Source organism: Hemiscyllium ocellatum, chromosome 12 (assembly GCF_020745735.1).
Source record: "Hemiscyllium ocellatum isolate sHemOce1 chromosome 12, sHemOce1.pat.X.cur, whole genome shotgun sequence".
NCBI classification, from domain to species: Eukaryota; Metazoa; Chordata; class Chondrichthyes; order Orectolobiformes; family Hemiscylliidae; genus Hemiscyllium; species Hemiscyllium ocellatum.
In genome coordinates, this window is record NC_083412.1 from 62,761,447 (window position 1) to 62,778,105 (window position 16,659).

Consider the following 16,659-nt stretch of genomic DNA (forward strand, 5'->3'; position numbering starts at 1 on the left):
AGTAAAAGTTTTTCAGGAGGGGATAAACAGATTTTTGAAATATTGAGGTGTTGAGGGCTATGAGAACCTGGCACAAAAGGGAAGTTAATGCCTGGAGTAGATCGGCCAAAGTGTGAATAAAGCAGCATCTGCTCCATGGATTCTTCCAAGTTAATTGCTATTTTGGCAACTACAATGAATCTTTCCAGTCCGCAAATCATGACTGAGACTTCATGACCATTAGTGGGATTGATCTGTAATGTTGCTTTGATCTTTCCCACATTCTCACCCTACCTCTTTACTTAACAGTTCACCTCCACACTTTATCCCAGTGTCCCAGGAATACCATGTCATCATGCCAGTCAAGGCTGTGCATTGCCCACCCATCAAAACCAAGGACATGCTGTCGATAACCTCTCACTCCCACATTACTCCTTTTCCTGTCATTCTCTGTCATTTCCCCCGATATGTTTAATTGTCTCCTTCATAATTATTATCCTCGCTACATCCCAGCATGCTGCCTCAAATCCCCACAATTGAATTTTTTATCTTCTCAACCACTGGCGTGACCCCTGATAACCTCCTCTTGACTTTAAGTGGACAGCCCTCCAGTACTGAACATGATCTACACTCTTGACTAATTGGATGGATTTCCCTGACTGACTTACCATGACTGTCTTAACTGATTGCTGTGAATCAGCACAGCTGACCGTGACTCAGTCCCCTTATATTTTGAGGCACCGCCATTTTTGTTGTGTATTTGCCATGTATTCTGCTGGCAAATAATGCAGGTGTGAGATTGATGAAGCAATGTGTCTATATAGCAATGTGCCTGATCACTGCTGACAACTATGACAAGCTGTCTGGCCCTGTGTCTACACTAAATGGCAAGGCAAGACAGAATTAGAGTAAACTTTTAAGCTCTACCTTAGGTGGCAAAATACAAAAAGGCCAAGGTAGGGCAGAGTTGTTGAGAGCATTCAAATAGGTGTAAAGGGAATGAATACTAAGAGAGCAAGTGAGGAGCTATAAGATGCTTCCTGGTTAAATCCATCAGATGCGAGCTTGACTCTGTGTGCGAAGTGCATGAGCAGCAGCATTAGAATGATGGGTGCTGGTGCACTCCTGTTGTGATCCCAGCTGATATTACCACTCTGCAAGTCAGTTTCAAGATAGAAATCTGGCGATATAGATCACATCGTTCTTGGTTTTAATGAGGTGGTCTATCACTGAAAAAACAAGTATGCAATGCTGCAGATTAGCTTCTAACAAAAAAAATTACACACAAGACATGAGAATCAAAATAAAATAAACCAAATTATTTAAATGTTAAAGAAATTTAAAGATTTTGCAACAATCAGTAAAGTACCTTCCCATTAATCACAAAAGTACTCCTTTACAGTAATCGCGTGAGAAAGAATTCCATTCTGTATCAAAGATACAGGGTTTAATTTGCTCCCTGCCTTGAGAATCTGATAGCCTCTTCCTTGAGTCTTCATGCAATAGAATTTAGACTTTCCTAGCTTCAAGTAACCCCTTCAGGGCTTTCACCAAGCACTTGTGTTCTGTAAGTTTTAAACTAATGCCTTACACTAAAGTAAGCTATTTCTCAACTATTCCAGGTCATCTCGTTTCTTTAAGAGTAACTGATTCTGACAACCAGCTTCAGCCAATCCTATTGCAAAAGTACCAAACTGTAACCCAAAAACATTTTTGAAGGTATGGGTGTTTCTCCTAAGCAAGTAAAAAAAAAATCATTCTCTGACATTCTAACCTGAAAACCCAAAGTGCAACTGTTTACTTTCATAGAATCTTTACAGTGTGGAAGCAGGCCATTCAGCCCATCAAGTTAAATTGCCTCTCCAAAGAGTATCCCGCCCACACCCACCCCATCCCTATAACACTGCATTTTCCATGATAAATCCACCTAGCTTGCACACTATCAACAATTTAGCATGGCCAATCTACCTGTTATGCACATTTTTGGACCATGGGAGAAAACCGGAACACCCAGAGGAAATCCACACAGACACATGGACAGTTAACCTGAGGATGGAATCAAATCCAGGTTCCTGGTGTTGTGAGGCAGCAGTGCTAACCACTGAGCCATCTGTTCATTTGTTCGTTGTACTTTGTTCCTTTTTTAAAAAAACTCTCCCAACGTAAACAAATTCTCATTTGCCTCCAGGAACCATATCTCTCATACTGTTTTTTTAAAGAAATCAGTAAGTTTACAGAATTGGTTACAAGTTAATCATTAAGCCCCTTTAGACAAAGTTCATGTGCCATTTGTTTCAATCCAAATTATAAAATAAACTATGTAGATAAATCAAAACCTTACATCACACTCCAAAGTTCATCATTGAAGTGCAGATCTATATTTTAAGTGAGGCTGAGTTATGCCTTAAGGATGCGCAGAGGCTGGTATGTATCAAGTACCAATGTCCATGGATGCAGGCAGCTTCTGCCCATAGAGCAAGTCATGAGTTGTTGGTGACAACTGTCTAAAGTGGAAGTCTGGAGGACCAAGTGGGAATGTGTAGTAGCTGAAAATGTGTTGCTGGAAAAGCAAATCAGGTCAGGCTGCATCTAAGGAGCAGGAGAATCGACGTTTCAGGCATGAGCCCTTCTTCCTGAAGAAGGGCTCATGCCCGAAATGTCGATTCTCCTGTTCCTTGGATGCTGCCTGACCTGCTGCGCTTTTCCAGCAACACATTTTCAGCTCTGATCTCCAGCATCTGCAGTCCTCACTTGCTCCGGGAATGTGTAGTAGCCAAGTACCTGCACTCTCTTTAATATTTGGAATTGCAGTTATCTCATTTCTATCTGGTGGGTGGAACAGTAGAAAGCTGCATATCAATGACACTATTTGAGGTGATAATGCTAATGTATGAAAGTAATTGCAAATAGACTTCTTGCTGATTACTGCTGAGGTTCTGTTCTTGTTGTGTTCAACATGTGATTGCAGAATCTGACTTTTCATCTCTTGACATCAATATTTTCTGCGGATTTCACTCTGTTTTCCCAACTGACTGGCCAATGTCCATGTCATCCAGGGCTGAGAGGATACCACCTTCTGCATCATAAATTTACATTGCTTTACTGAATCTGATGAAATTACATATAGAGCTGATGTTTTTTTCTTTGACCCATTAAATTGAAAGAGATCATGTGCACATGGAATATTCTCATAAAATGGAGTGAAGTGATGGTTGTTTTCGTTCAACTGCAAGGTCCTTATCCTATTTATCTTTTCATTAGGCGGATAAATGCACACTTTTCATAGGTTCAGTGACAAGTATTATTGAATACAGTATGAAGTACATTACCTTTTACTTTTCCTTGTTTTGAATTGTGTACCAAGATGGGAAAAGGACTGCTTTAAACCAAGGACTGTGGAAGGAATTGCTTTTCTTTTGAAAAATCAAATTACTGGAGCACATTGGGGTTGTGTTTACACTGTTGTTTTGTTCAAGCAATGAGGTTAAGCTGAGACCCAGTAGCACAGTGGGTGTGTTATCACTAAGAGACAGGCTGCTGATTGGTTTTTCAAGTAGAACCAGTTGTGTGGGCCAAAATAACCAGCATACAAGCTCTCTAACTGGCTCCTGGGCAGCTTGCATGTGAACAACATAGAGATAGATATCTCCACATTGCAAAACAGCATCTCTCCTTTACTCTTTTTGCAGTGAAACAACCAAAAACTGAAAGATATATGGCTATTGTCTTCTACCAGTTGCTACAATGCTACAAGCTGTTAGCTGTAATCAGTGATTTAAGAAATTGAGCAATTAATATGTCTACACCACAACCACCCAGTGACTTCAGCAAAGAACTGAAAAGATTTGAATAAGAAGATCAGAAATAAGAATGACTAGGAAGAATCAAAACGGGACACCTCATTAAATTCTGTGGTCTACTGCTATTGAACTGCATTTCCACATTATTCTTCCCAATATCCATAACAATCATGTTTATTTAAAAGTAAAAATTCTGAAGATGAGTAATATTTTCTCTACACAGATGCAACCAGACCTGCTGAGTTTCTCCACTACTCTTTATGTTTGATCCATGGACACTTGTTTGTCTGTGTCTGTCTGTATCTGTATGCAGGTGTTTAATAAGGGGTTAAAGTTCCAGCTAGTTGAGTATTAGGTCAATAATTCATATTGTTGTGTGATTTATTTGTAATAGGCAGTGATTCGTGTTAAATATTGAAGTTATAAAGTATTGTTTATTAATCTGAGACCAGCCGAAAAATAAGTTGGGGATATTGAGATTTGATGTTTGATTAAATCTTTAAATTTTGAGGGGCCTGTGAGTATCAGCACACTTTCCTGAGTGGGTTGTGTCACCAAGAATTTAGCATGCAAAACAAAAACCTCCAACCATTGTATCCATCCTAATTGTTTTTCCTTTTTATCTATTTTTGAAAGCCTTACTTACTTCTTTCCCTGAGTCCCTAAGGACTAATTATTCAATTTTTGGAGTGTTAATAGTATTCAAAATAATTGGGGTTTATCATTACTTGGTTCCTGAAGAACATTTTTATTTCAACTAAGTGTGCTATTGAATAGAAAGGTCAATGTGGAGATGTCATTCTTGCAGGCGTGTCATCTTTTTCAATTATTTAAAGGAGAATCATGTTAACACTGGACAAATTACCTTCTGCGTGGCAGCTACAAGAACTCATCACTATGTAACAAGATTTTAGTGGGATATGTTTTCCTTCATGGCCCTGCAAGACAAGCTATAAGCACCTGACTTATAACCAGATGGTAATTTGATTTGAACCTTGCGTGGTCTGTCACTCCAGCTTGTTTCTCACACTTAGAAATGCATTTTGCATCTTGGCAGCTGCTGTCACTGACACTATTCATAAAATAAGTCATTGCTTTAGGAGTCAAGAGATGTCAGGGGGAAATTGGATAAAAGAAACATTCAACAAAGAAAAAATGACCTTTAATAATCAAATAACCATTTGCAGGTGTTTGACTTAAATCATGGAAAAGATTTTCATAACTCACTTATGACTGAATTCCCATACACTTTATTACATGTTTCTCCTTGACTGATATCTATTCACTTTCAGAAACAGATTAATTTTGTACCATGTCCTTAATAATTGAACTATAGAATTAAATAGGATCTTAACTTAGAGTATCAAATCCAGCCTTTTATATAAATTATTGTATTGGTGGATATTGTTATGCTGCTGCTGTACAAATTGTACAAACTGTACAATTGTTTGTACAATTGCTGTACAAACTTCATGAGAAACAAAATCAATTATGAAATTCTGCAAAATATGGTATCCCCTGTCACTGATTTCACATTGAAAGCTCCTCAGGATGTTTTATTATGTTAAATTCAGTCATAGTAGATTTTTAGGTTAAATTGATGAATATGTGGTTCTGGAAAGGCATCTCTCTTAAGCACATTGTTGTACCAATTCTTATTTTGGTTTAATCATCTTATAAATGGCTATTACATTTTTTCTAATTTTATTTGGTTCTAAAATTACAGAACTAAACTTATTAGAATCTATCCAAATGGCTCCACAGTTACTCTATCAGATGAAACATTTGAAATTTTGAATGCTACCATCTTTAACTATGTTGGCAAATCAAATTATCATATAATAAATTAAGGGGAAAACATCCTGAGAGGGAACTATAACAAGATCTTTTAATTGTTCTGAGGTTTTGGTTTGCTTCAAATTCTTTTCCACCATATCATTTAAAATGGGAGTGAAAATAAACCCACAAGTCACATCTTTGAGTTCCAATTTCATTACTTCAAGGTGAAAACCAGTGGACTCAAAGGTTTGAATTCTACCGGCCACTGAGTGCCAGGAATAATAGCACAGAACTACCACTGGGCAAATTTCCCAGCAATGTGCAGGTGACAGGCCAAATGCAAATTGGCAATCAGTTCCATAACGGTGAACAGTCAAACTACTCCATTCAGGATTTTACCAGGGACAGTTCAGCATGATCATCATAGTTGGCACTTTGTTAGTAGTAGACCATCTCTTCCCCACTCTCCCCAACTTACTGTGAGGTAAAAGCAATTTTCATTGCCTCCCTGCAGCTTCCCAGGCTGTCATCAGGGTCAAAGGGTCAAATGGCCAAAGATTTGAGTTGTACTGTGGAAAACAAAGGTCCTCATTGCCCCAAAAATCCGACTAGACAGGTTTCTGTCTGATGGGTGTGACCATTTGTCCTTGGGCATCTTGAATACTTCATTGCTATTTAGTAGGCTGAGAGTGAAGTTTTGTTGAAGTCTCTAATCTGCCCCACTATCTCTGTTAGGCAGCTGAAGCATCATACATACTGGCCGAGTGATTGAGCCAGCAGCATCAAGAGCCTTCTCACTGTCTTAATTGGCACTGTGTGCCAGAGGGCAACCAATTAAGAGGTTGCCTCCAGATAGGTACCCAAGCAGATCCTACTATTGGCAAATATTTAGCCTAAATATACCTGGGAGGAAGGATATTTATTTTAAGACCCTATCAATACTTCAAGGTGAAAACCAGTGGACTCAAAGGTTTGAATTCTACCAGCCATTGAGTGCCAGGAATAACAGCACAGAACTACCACTGGGCAAATTTCCCAGCAATGTGCAGGTGACAGGCCAGGTGCAAATTGGCTATCAGTTCCATAACGGTGGACAGCCAAACTACTCCATTCAGGATCTTACCAGGGACAGTTCAGCATGATCATCATAGTTGGCACTTTGTTAGTAGTAGACCATCTCTTTTAATGTTTTAAATTCACTCCGAATTGAGGACTGAGACTCACAATAAATTTGACTAAATAGTTTTACCATATTGGAAGGTTAGCAGTACCATTACAATGTTATCTCCAAATCTATTATGATCATAGGACATTGATTAACTAATAGTAATATTAGTAAAAGGAATCAGAAAGCAGAAAAGACAGAAACCTACATGAAATTTCCATTTCCTTTTCCTGGTTAAATTGTTTGATAGATACATGTGTCTTGTCAAATAATTAACAGAGAAACATATGGAATCATTTGTTTAATCAGACATATAGTTTCCTTTCTCTGGTGGTCTTTCCCCTCGGCAGCAGCAAAACCTTTCAGAAGATCTGGAAGTGAGCTGCTTTCTACTTGAAATGTAACACTATTCGCATTTTATTTGTTTAATTCAATGCTCCACTAACCAAGACAATATCTGCTTTCTGGGCAGATATATAGCTTATATTTATCACAATAGATTTTACCCTTCTGCAATCCATTCCTTTCATTAAACTTTGTCAAGTTTTCTTTTTCATTGCATGGAGTGTTAATTGATTTCTTTTTGAAGATAATTTTTTGACAAACTTTATTTAATTAGGGTTACCCACTTTATGGATCCCTATGATTCACAATTTGCTTTGAGTAATGAAGCTATATACTTGGGTAATGCAAAATACAATTACATTAGATAAAGAAAAATGATACAATTATTAATTACTCAACACTTGAGATCAATTCAGAATTTATTAATGTCTATTGAGGTCCAATTTATTATTTTGGGAAACCACAGCAATACCAAGTAGCAGAGATGATGAGGGGCCAGGAAGAGCAGGAATTCTCTTACATAGAAATCCAAGAGATAAAAATGTGTTGGGGGAGAAACTAGAGAAAGATACAAATTTAAACCGGGAGCAACAGAGAACTTTAGACAACTTCAGCCTAGTGGACTAGGGGAAGGGCGCGAAGTGGTAGTAAATGGCAGCATTTGTTTATAGTCAATTATGGAATTAAGTGAGTGGAGATGTGGGTTGTACAGGGTTAATGGCCAAGTTTAAAGGAAATAATGGTTTGAAAGGATCAAGACAGTGAAGATGGCGGTTAGGGCACAATTGAGCAGGTCAATAGCTGCAGGAACATTGTGATGAATAGATGGGCATGTGCTAAATAGTTGGGATTTTAAGAGTGAAGTTTTAAATGTACTGAGAATCATTAATTCATCCAAACTATCCCTCAGCTTCCTGAACAACTTTTCTACTCTTAAGCATAATTTTCAGGACTTAAATGCAGCTTCCTTACCAAACCAAATCTGGTGACCTTTTCCTTGTGCTATTTGTTGATTTAACTAGCCTTCCTTTCTCCCTTCTTCCATCATCCTTCTCAATTCTACCTATATACTGTTTCTCTCTTTTCATCTTCTTCCCTTTCTCCCTCATCTCTTCTGACTCCTTCCTGCATCTTATCCTCTCTGTCTCTCTCCTCTTTATCCTTTTTGCCCTTATTGAGCTCTCCCACTCTTCGTCCAATTCAGTGGTCCTGGCCGTATACACTTGTTCAACCTTAATGATCCACTTATACCTGACTCCTGTGTGCATGATCACAGAAGCTCAACTAGTTTTTTCAAATTAAAAGTTTGGAACAGTTGTGTTTTCCAATCATTTCATGATTAAAATAAAATGAATTTCTCGCTGGGAAAATTATTTTTCTTTCTTGTAAACATGTAAAATTTTAATGAGTTTTTGAAGTATTTTATGTTATAACTCATGTTTCTGTTAATCCAGGATTACCTTCTGCCATCTCCCTTTCCAGAGTAAGTGGTTGTATGTGGGCACAGAGCGAGGAAATACATACGTTGTGAATATCGAGTCATTTGTCCTATCGGGATATGTCATAATGTGGAATAAAGCAATAGAACTGTAAGTATTGTCCATGACTAAGTAATGATCATTATTGTGGAAAGAAAGTCACATCTTTGTGCACCAGTCCACCTTGATTTTTTTCTTCCTCATAGATCATAGAGGCATAGATCAACATCAGATATATGTTTCTTATTAGGAATATCAATACATTGTAACAAAAGTCATTCAAGAATAAGTTTTCTGGTAAAGTAGACCATTGAACTCTTAAACAAAACTGTGGCTTACAATAATTTTGGTTACACCTTTCAGTACAGTATTGCGTGAATCTCATGATGCCTGATAATTCCAATTTAGCAACACAAAAGGACCTATTCATCAGTCAGTGGAAAGAGACTGGAGTAGGAGCTACAGGACTGAGATGAGGAAGCAGAAAGTCCAGAGAAAGAAAGGACCAGCAATGTTGCCACGGAATAGAGCTCTTAATGCAGCAGAAGAGAGTCTGCTCAAGAATCCCTCTTCCTAAGATTGTTCAGGCCTTCTGTCACCACTGCACAGTACTTGTAATCATCTCATACAGTCCTTAAATCCAGCATTAAATCTTATTAATATGTACAACTTCATGGGTCAGAAGTGGTTAATTAAGAATATCAAGACCAACAGCAATCCAAAAAGATTTTACTATTCCACCATCATTCATTTATTTAATTTGTCAGACACTACTCTTGAACATCAAGAAACAAGCAAGACAGCATTGTGTAAAGCACTAATGATTGTCTTCTATGCAGATTAACTTTTTCATGTATGCCCAGGTAGCTGCAGTTTGAGAGATGAAAAGCTGAAGCACTTCCAGCAGCATTACTTTGCTCCTTTGTTGGCAGGCAATTTACTACAAAAATGCCCCTCATCCAATAAATAGGTTCTCTTTGACTTTGGTATTTTAGCATGGCATATTTGCACATCACCGACCACCTGGCCCAACTAGACCCTGGAAGGAAAGGTTCAGATTTCTCGGAATAAATGAGCTCTCAGAAGGGGACTTTAGAGACTCAGTGGTGGGGATACAGGATTGCTTCTGCATAGAAGTGGGTTTGAATTACTTAATTTGTTGGAGTATGTAGTGAACTGCATGTTGATTTTGAGGGAGTCATAATTCCTTCCAAATGTATGGTTAGGAAAGGTATTTGATGTGGTAATAATTAAATGAAATTTAAGATACGGTCAATTTTTAGTTCAATGCAACAGTCCACTTCAAATTATCTGTCTGGTACATGTGGTTCTAGTTGCTGCTTGCTACTTTTTAGGTAGTTATGATGAGCAGATTTTCTAAAAATGGGAAAGGATAACTGCGTTTAGAAGTACAGTTTTGGGTTGTCATAGAGATGAGCAGGAGTTGTCATACTTAAATCTTTCCTTCCATGTTAACCCCCCTACCCTTACTCTGAGCTACGTCCTTGATCTCATCACTATCTTTACTCACTCTGTTTAATGATAGTTAAGGCCATACCTGAACACTTCCTTATCTTTTTCTACCCACATTGCCCTTTCCCTTCCTAAACACATTTCCTTCTGTGTTTAACTATGAAAAAAACTCTACACCCAAGTCACTTATGACTGGACTTTCAAATTTTTAGTGGTTGTACCCCATTGACCTTCTATTCAACATGACCTTTCTGCAGCTACATCTGTTGAGTTACACCCTTACTTCCATTAAAACCATTGTCAGGCATGCCTTAGTTGGTAGCATCCCTACCTCTGACTTCCAAAGTTCCAAGATGAAGTCCTGCAGTCCTGTACACAAAATTCAAGGCTGAGACTGCAGTGCAGTTCTGAGACCATGCTATACTATGGCAAGTGTAATTTTTGGATGGAATTTTAAATTGAGCCCCCTCTGTCAGTTCAGATTAGTGTAAAAGATCCCACAGCATTTTTTTTGTAAAGCAGTGGAGTTCTCTCTGGTATCCTAGTATTATTTATCACTCAACCAATATAATTTTCTATGATGGGGCACAACAAAAGCTAACCAAAATAGTCCTTGGGATGACGGGATTTTCTTTTGAGAAGAGATTTAGGAAACCTGATCTGTATTCATTGCAGTTTCGAAGAATGAGTTGTGAGCTTATTAAACTTTCAAAATTCTTAAACTCTATGACAAGGTGAACATGGATTAGATGTTACCCCTGACTGGTGAGCCGAGAACCAGAGGACAGAATCTCAGCATAAACAGTAGACCATTTAAGACTGAGATAAGGAGGAATTTCCTCACTCCAAAGGTGGTGAATCTTTCAAAGTTTTTACCCATGAGGAATTTGGAAATTCAATCATTAAGAATATTCAGGAAAGAAATAGGTAGATGTCTGAAGACATATGGCATCAAGGGATATGGAGATAATTGATTGGTGGAGAAGGCTTGATGGGCTGCATGGCTCACTTCTGTTCCTATGTTCCTCTCCCAAAAACAGATTACCTCGTAATTTTCACATTGCTGCGCATCCCATTCTTCTACGCCTTCATCCAGGTCATTAACAACAATGACAAAAAACTGTGGCCCCAAAACAGATCCTTGTGGTACACCACTAGTATCTGAACTCCAGGGTGAACATTTCCCATCAGCTACAACCCTCTGTCTTCTTTCAGCTCGCCAATTTCTGATCCAAACATCTAAAACACCCTCAATCCCATGCCTCTGTATTTTGTACAATAGCCTCCTGTGGGGAATTTCATCAAATGCCTAACTGAAATCCATATACATCACATCAACTGCTTTACCCTCATCCACCTGTTTGGTCACCTTCTCAAAGACATCATTAATATTTGTGAGGCAAGACCTACCCTTCACAAAACCGTGTTGACTATCGCTAATCAACTTATACCTTTTTAGATGATTATAAATCCTATCTCTTATATCCTTTTCCAACATTTTAACCACAACCGAAGTAAGGCTCACTGGTCTATAATCCCCAGGGTTGTCTCTACTCCTTTTCTTGAAAATGGGACAACATTTGCTATCCTCCAGCCTTCTGGCACTATTTCTGTAGACAATGACGACATAAAGATCAAAGCCAAAGGCTCTGCAATCTCCTCCCTGGCTTCCCAGAGAATCTTAGGATAAATCCCATCCAGCCCAGGGGATTTATCTATTTTCACACTTTCCAGAATTGCTAACACCTCCTCCTTGTGAACCTCAATCCCTTCTAGTCTAGATACACTCAGTTTTCTACTCTGCAACATTGTCTTTTTCAAGTGTGAATACTGACAAAAAATATTCATTTAGTGCTTCTCCTATCTCCTCAGACTTCACACACAACTTCCTACTACTATCTTTGATTGGCCGTAATCTTACTCTAGTCCTTCTTTTATTCCTGACATACCTATAGAAAACTTCAGGTTTTCTTTGATCCTATCTGCCAACAACTTCTCGTGTCCCCTCCTGGCTTTTCTTAGCTCTCTGTTTAGGTCCTTCCTGACTAACTGGTAATTCTCAAGTGCTCTAACTGAGCCTTCATGTCTCATCCTGACATAAGCCTTCTTCCTCTTGACAAGAGATTTTTAATTTCTTTAGTAACCACCGCTCCCTTGCTCGACCACTTCCTCCCTGCCTGACAGGCACATATTTATCAAGAACAAGCAGTGGCTGTTCCGTAAATAAACTCCACATTTCAATTGTGCCTATTCCCTACAGTTTCTTTACCCATCCTATGCATCCCAACTCTTGCCTAATCGCAGCATAATTACCTTTCCCCCAGCTATAACTCCTGCCCTGCAGTGTATACCTATCCCTTTCCATCGCTAAAGTAACCATAACTGAATTGTGATCACTATCACCAAAGTGCTCACCTATCTCCAAATCTAACACCTGGCAGGGTTCATTATCCAGTATCAAATCCAATGTGGCCTCGCCCTTTGTTGGCCTGTCTACATACTGTGTCAGGAAACCCTCCTCCACACATTGGACAAAACTGACTCATCTAAAGTACTCGAACTACAGTATTTCTATTCAATATTTGGAAAGTTAAATTCCCCCCTAACAACTACCCTGATACTCACACTCCTATCCTTTCCTCTGCATCTTTGGAACTATTTGGAGGCCTATAGAAAACTCCCAACAAGGTGACCTCTCCTTTCCTGTTTCTAACCTCAGCCCATTCTACCCCAGTAAACGAGTCCTCAAACATCCTTTCTGCCACCATAACACTGTCCTTGACTAACAATGTGACATCTCCCCCTCTTTGACCATCTTCTCTGTTTTTGCTGAACCATCTAAATTCCGGAATCTGCAACAACCATTTCTGTCCCTGCTCTATCCATGTCTCCGAAATGGCCACAACATTGAAGTCCCAGGTACCAACCCATGCTGCAACTTCACCCACATTATTCCAGATGCTCCTAGTGTTGAATTAGACACACTTTGAACCATTTCCTTGCTTGTCAGTGCACTCTTGCGACCTTGAAACCTTATTTCTGACCTCAAAACTCTCACCTCCTGGACACTGAAACTACAATTTAGGTTCCCATCCCCCTGCTGAGTTAGTTTAAATCCTTGCGAAGAGCATTAGCAAATTGCTCCACCCCCCACTCCTCCCCAGGATTTGGTACCCCTCTGGCTCAAGTGTACACCATCCTGTTTTGTAGTGGTCCCACCCACCCCAGAATGAGCTCTAATTATCCAGGTATCTGAAACTCTTCTTCCTGCACATTTCCATAGCTATGTGTTCAACTCCTCTCTTTCCCTATTCCTTGCCTCGCTAGCACTTGACATGGGTAACAAACCAGAGATAACAACACAGTTTGTTCTAGCTCTGAGCTTCCACCATAGCTCCCTGAAGTTCTGCCTTAAATCCCCAACCCTTTTCCTACCTATGCCGTTAGTGCCTCTGTGGACCACGACTTGGGGCTGCTCCCTCCCCCCCCCACCCCACCACCCAAGAATCTGGAAAACACAATCTAAGACATCATGAACCCTAGCACCTCTGGAAGCAACAACTTGGGGCTGCTCCCTCCTCCCCCCCCCCCCACTCCACCAACCGTGAGTCTCTCTCGTTCCCACAAAACCTTCTAGATCTTTGTTTTATTCTATCCATTATCTCCTTGAAAATTTTGCTTGGATTTTTTTCTCCAAAGTCATTTTATGTATAGTAAAACATAGGTGACTTACAGCACACATTAAACAGATGATTTCAGTATCCAAAAAAAGTGTACAATCCAGAGAATGTTCAATAGTCTAATATCTTCCAGTATTTCCCAGGTAGTTCTTAAAGTCACTAGATAAAGTGATTAAGAAGACATATGGGATACTTGCCTTTATTAGTCAAGGCATGGAGTTTAAGAGCGGTGAAATTATGCTGGAACTGTGTAACTGTTGGTTCGGCCGCAGATAGTGTATTGTGTGCAGTCCATATTTGCACTGGAGAGGATGCAGAGGAGATTTACCAGGATTAGACAATTTTGTTTATGATGACAGCTTGGATAGACTGTGGCTGTTTTCTTTGTAGCAGAGTAAACTGTGGGTGTACATGATTGATAAATCTAAAAGTACACGGGACACAGACAGGGTAGACAAAAAGCAACCTTTCCTCTTGGTGGAGAGATCAATGAACAGTTGTCATAGATTTAAAATAAAGGCAGGAAGTTTAGAGGAAATGTGAGGATTTTCTTTTCACCCAAAGGGTGATGGGAATCCAGAACTCACTATCTTTAAGGGTGATAGAGGCAGAAACCCTCATAACATTTAAGAAGTATTTAGATGTATACTTGCGATGCTACCTCATCCAAAGCTATGGGCCATGTGCTACAAAATGAGATTAGGATATTTAGGTGCTTGTTTTTGACCAGTGCAGACTTGATGGACAAAAAGGTGTTTTCATGTGCTATATAAATATGCATTCCCAGCATAACTAAATTAAAAGCACTTATTATATTCACAATGACATGGAACTGCAAACCAGGTGAAGACTATCCTCCTCGTGGCTGTGAAGATCACCGTTTCCCTTATATTCTACATACTGGATGTATAAAGGTAGCAGCAGGTGACATCAGTTCACCATGCATAGAAACAACAGGAAAGTAACAGACGCACCATTGAGAAAGAGATGGGACTTTATCCTACTATTTGCAAGATGGAAAAGCCAGAACTAAAAGGCATGTGGATTCATGAAAATAGAGGGACCACAATATCAATGGGATTGATGCCACACATGCTTACCATTGTCTGACAGCATGCACCCTTGGCATGTAACCAAATGAAGGACTTTGCTATAAGCGATGTGACTCTTAAAGTAGTAGCAGAACAGGATACATCTTGCTTCTCAACACTTCTTGTTTGAGTAGTGAATAAGGAAAATGTAGCATGCATAAATGTTGACACTTTTAGTATACTGGCCTTGTTTCAATCCATTCATATTAATCAGATCATGATCATGACTTTTAATGTCTTTGAGCTCAAGGAGTATATCTACATGCATACATTGCACTAGTTCTGATATACTGCTAATGAAGGACCATAGTGCTTTCAGAAACATTAACTGTTCACACATAAGTAAAATAAACTTCATCTGCAACTTGGTCGCACTGTCATGCATTTCTGGAGCAAGTTGAAGGTTTTTGTAATAGCCGATAGACAACAATAGCATAGCATTGCACAGACACGGAGAAAGCATTTATAGTATCACGTGTACTGAAACATAAGCAAGATATGCAGAGAAGAAGGAAAAGAAGGGAAGTTTTGTAAGGACAGACAAGTCAGGGTGTGCATAGAGGGGCTCATCCCAAAAGGGTCTCCTTGACCACCATTTCTATCTCACAGTGAGCTTGGAGCAGTGCCTCAACAGGTTACACTTCACAAAGGGGATAGTGATGGAGTTGTGCTGTCTCTTTCACAATGACATGAAACTGTAAACCAGGTGAAGACTATCCTCCTCATGGCTGTGAAGATCATTGTTTCCCTTATATTCTACATACTGGGTGTATAAAGGTAGCAGCAGGTGACATCAGTTCACCATGCATAGAAGCAACAGGAAAGTAACAGAGGCACAATTGAGAAAGAGATGGGATTTTATCCTACTGTTTCCAAGATGGAAAAGCCATGGATTCACGAAAATAGAGGGATCACAATCTCAATGGGATTGATACCACAGGAGCTTACCATTGTCAGCATGCATTTGGCATGTAACCAAATGAAGGAGTTCATTTCATTGAATACCCACTATGCTATTAGCCTGCAATAAGCAGAAATAGCAACTGTGTTTTCGCCTGCAAGTCACACCACAGGTTGCTTGCATGCTGGCAAGAGCTACCTATGGCTTCACACACGTCATGAGGTCAGTGGTCCTTCAATGAAAGGCATAATGTAGAGCAAGTTGTCAATCCTCTAAAGTAAATCATTCAGCAGGATCTCTGCAGCACATGTCTGGGAGGATTTTCACACTTTTGGTAGTTTGCATTCTTCACAACCTTGGAATGAAAGGCTAACCAGTGTTAGAGTGCCTCCTGGAGCAATGGAAGGAACTACATCCACCATGTATAACTGAGCAGAGAGAGAGGGATCAGACTGAGTTTTGCTTCAGATGAAATAAACATCACCACACCCAACATAGTTTTATCATTTTCAAACAGCACATCCATTTCAAGCTCCCAATTATTCGATCCCCTGGCCAACATCATTCAATAAAGGCCAACTCCAAAAATATCACTCTATAACTTCATCCTGCAATATGTTAATCATAACAGAAAAATAAAACTATCCACCCATGTGCATTCAGTCTTGCCTAGTTTGGCACTTTAGTGTTTCTAATTGTCATATGGTTAGTGGAATGGTGCTGACTTTCAATGGGAAAGAGAGCAGTTGACATTATAGAATGCTAAACTTTGAAGACCTGGCTCTGAATTGCACCACTCTGGCATGGCTTTTGATTTGATTTGAAGTATTATTGTCACCTGTACCTAAGAACAGTGAAAAGTTTTGTTTTGCGTGCAGTACAGCAGATCATAACATACAAAGATACAATGATCATAGGGTGATTCAACAGAATGAGGAATAAAAAGTTACAGCTGCAAAAAATGTGTA

General features: G+C 39.3%; 1 protein-coding gene across 1 annotated transcript in view; it reads left to right on the forward strand.

Moving 5' to 3' along the window:
* Window positions 1–16,659, forward strand: part of stxbp5l (syntaxin binding protein 5L) — a 512,076-nt gene that overhangs the window by 194,857 nt on the left and 300,560 nt on the right. Inside the window, exon 5 of the mRNA XM_060832791.1 lies at window positions 8,523–8,657. Within this exon, the coding sequence (XP_060688774.1) occupies window positions 8,523–8,657 (135 nt within the window). The remainder of the gene's footprint in view (window positions 1–8,522; window positions 8,658–16,659) is intronic.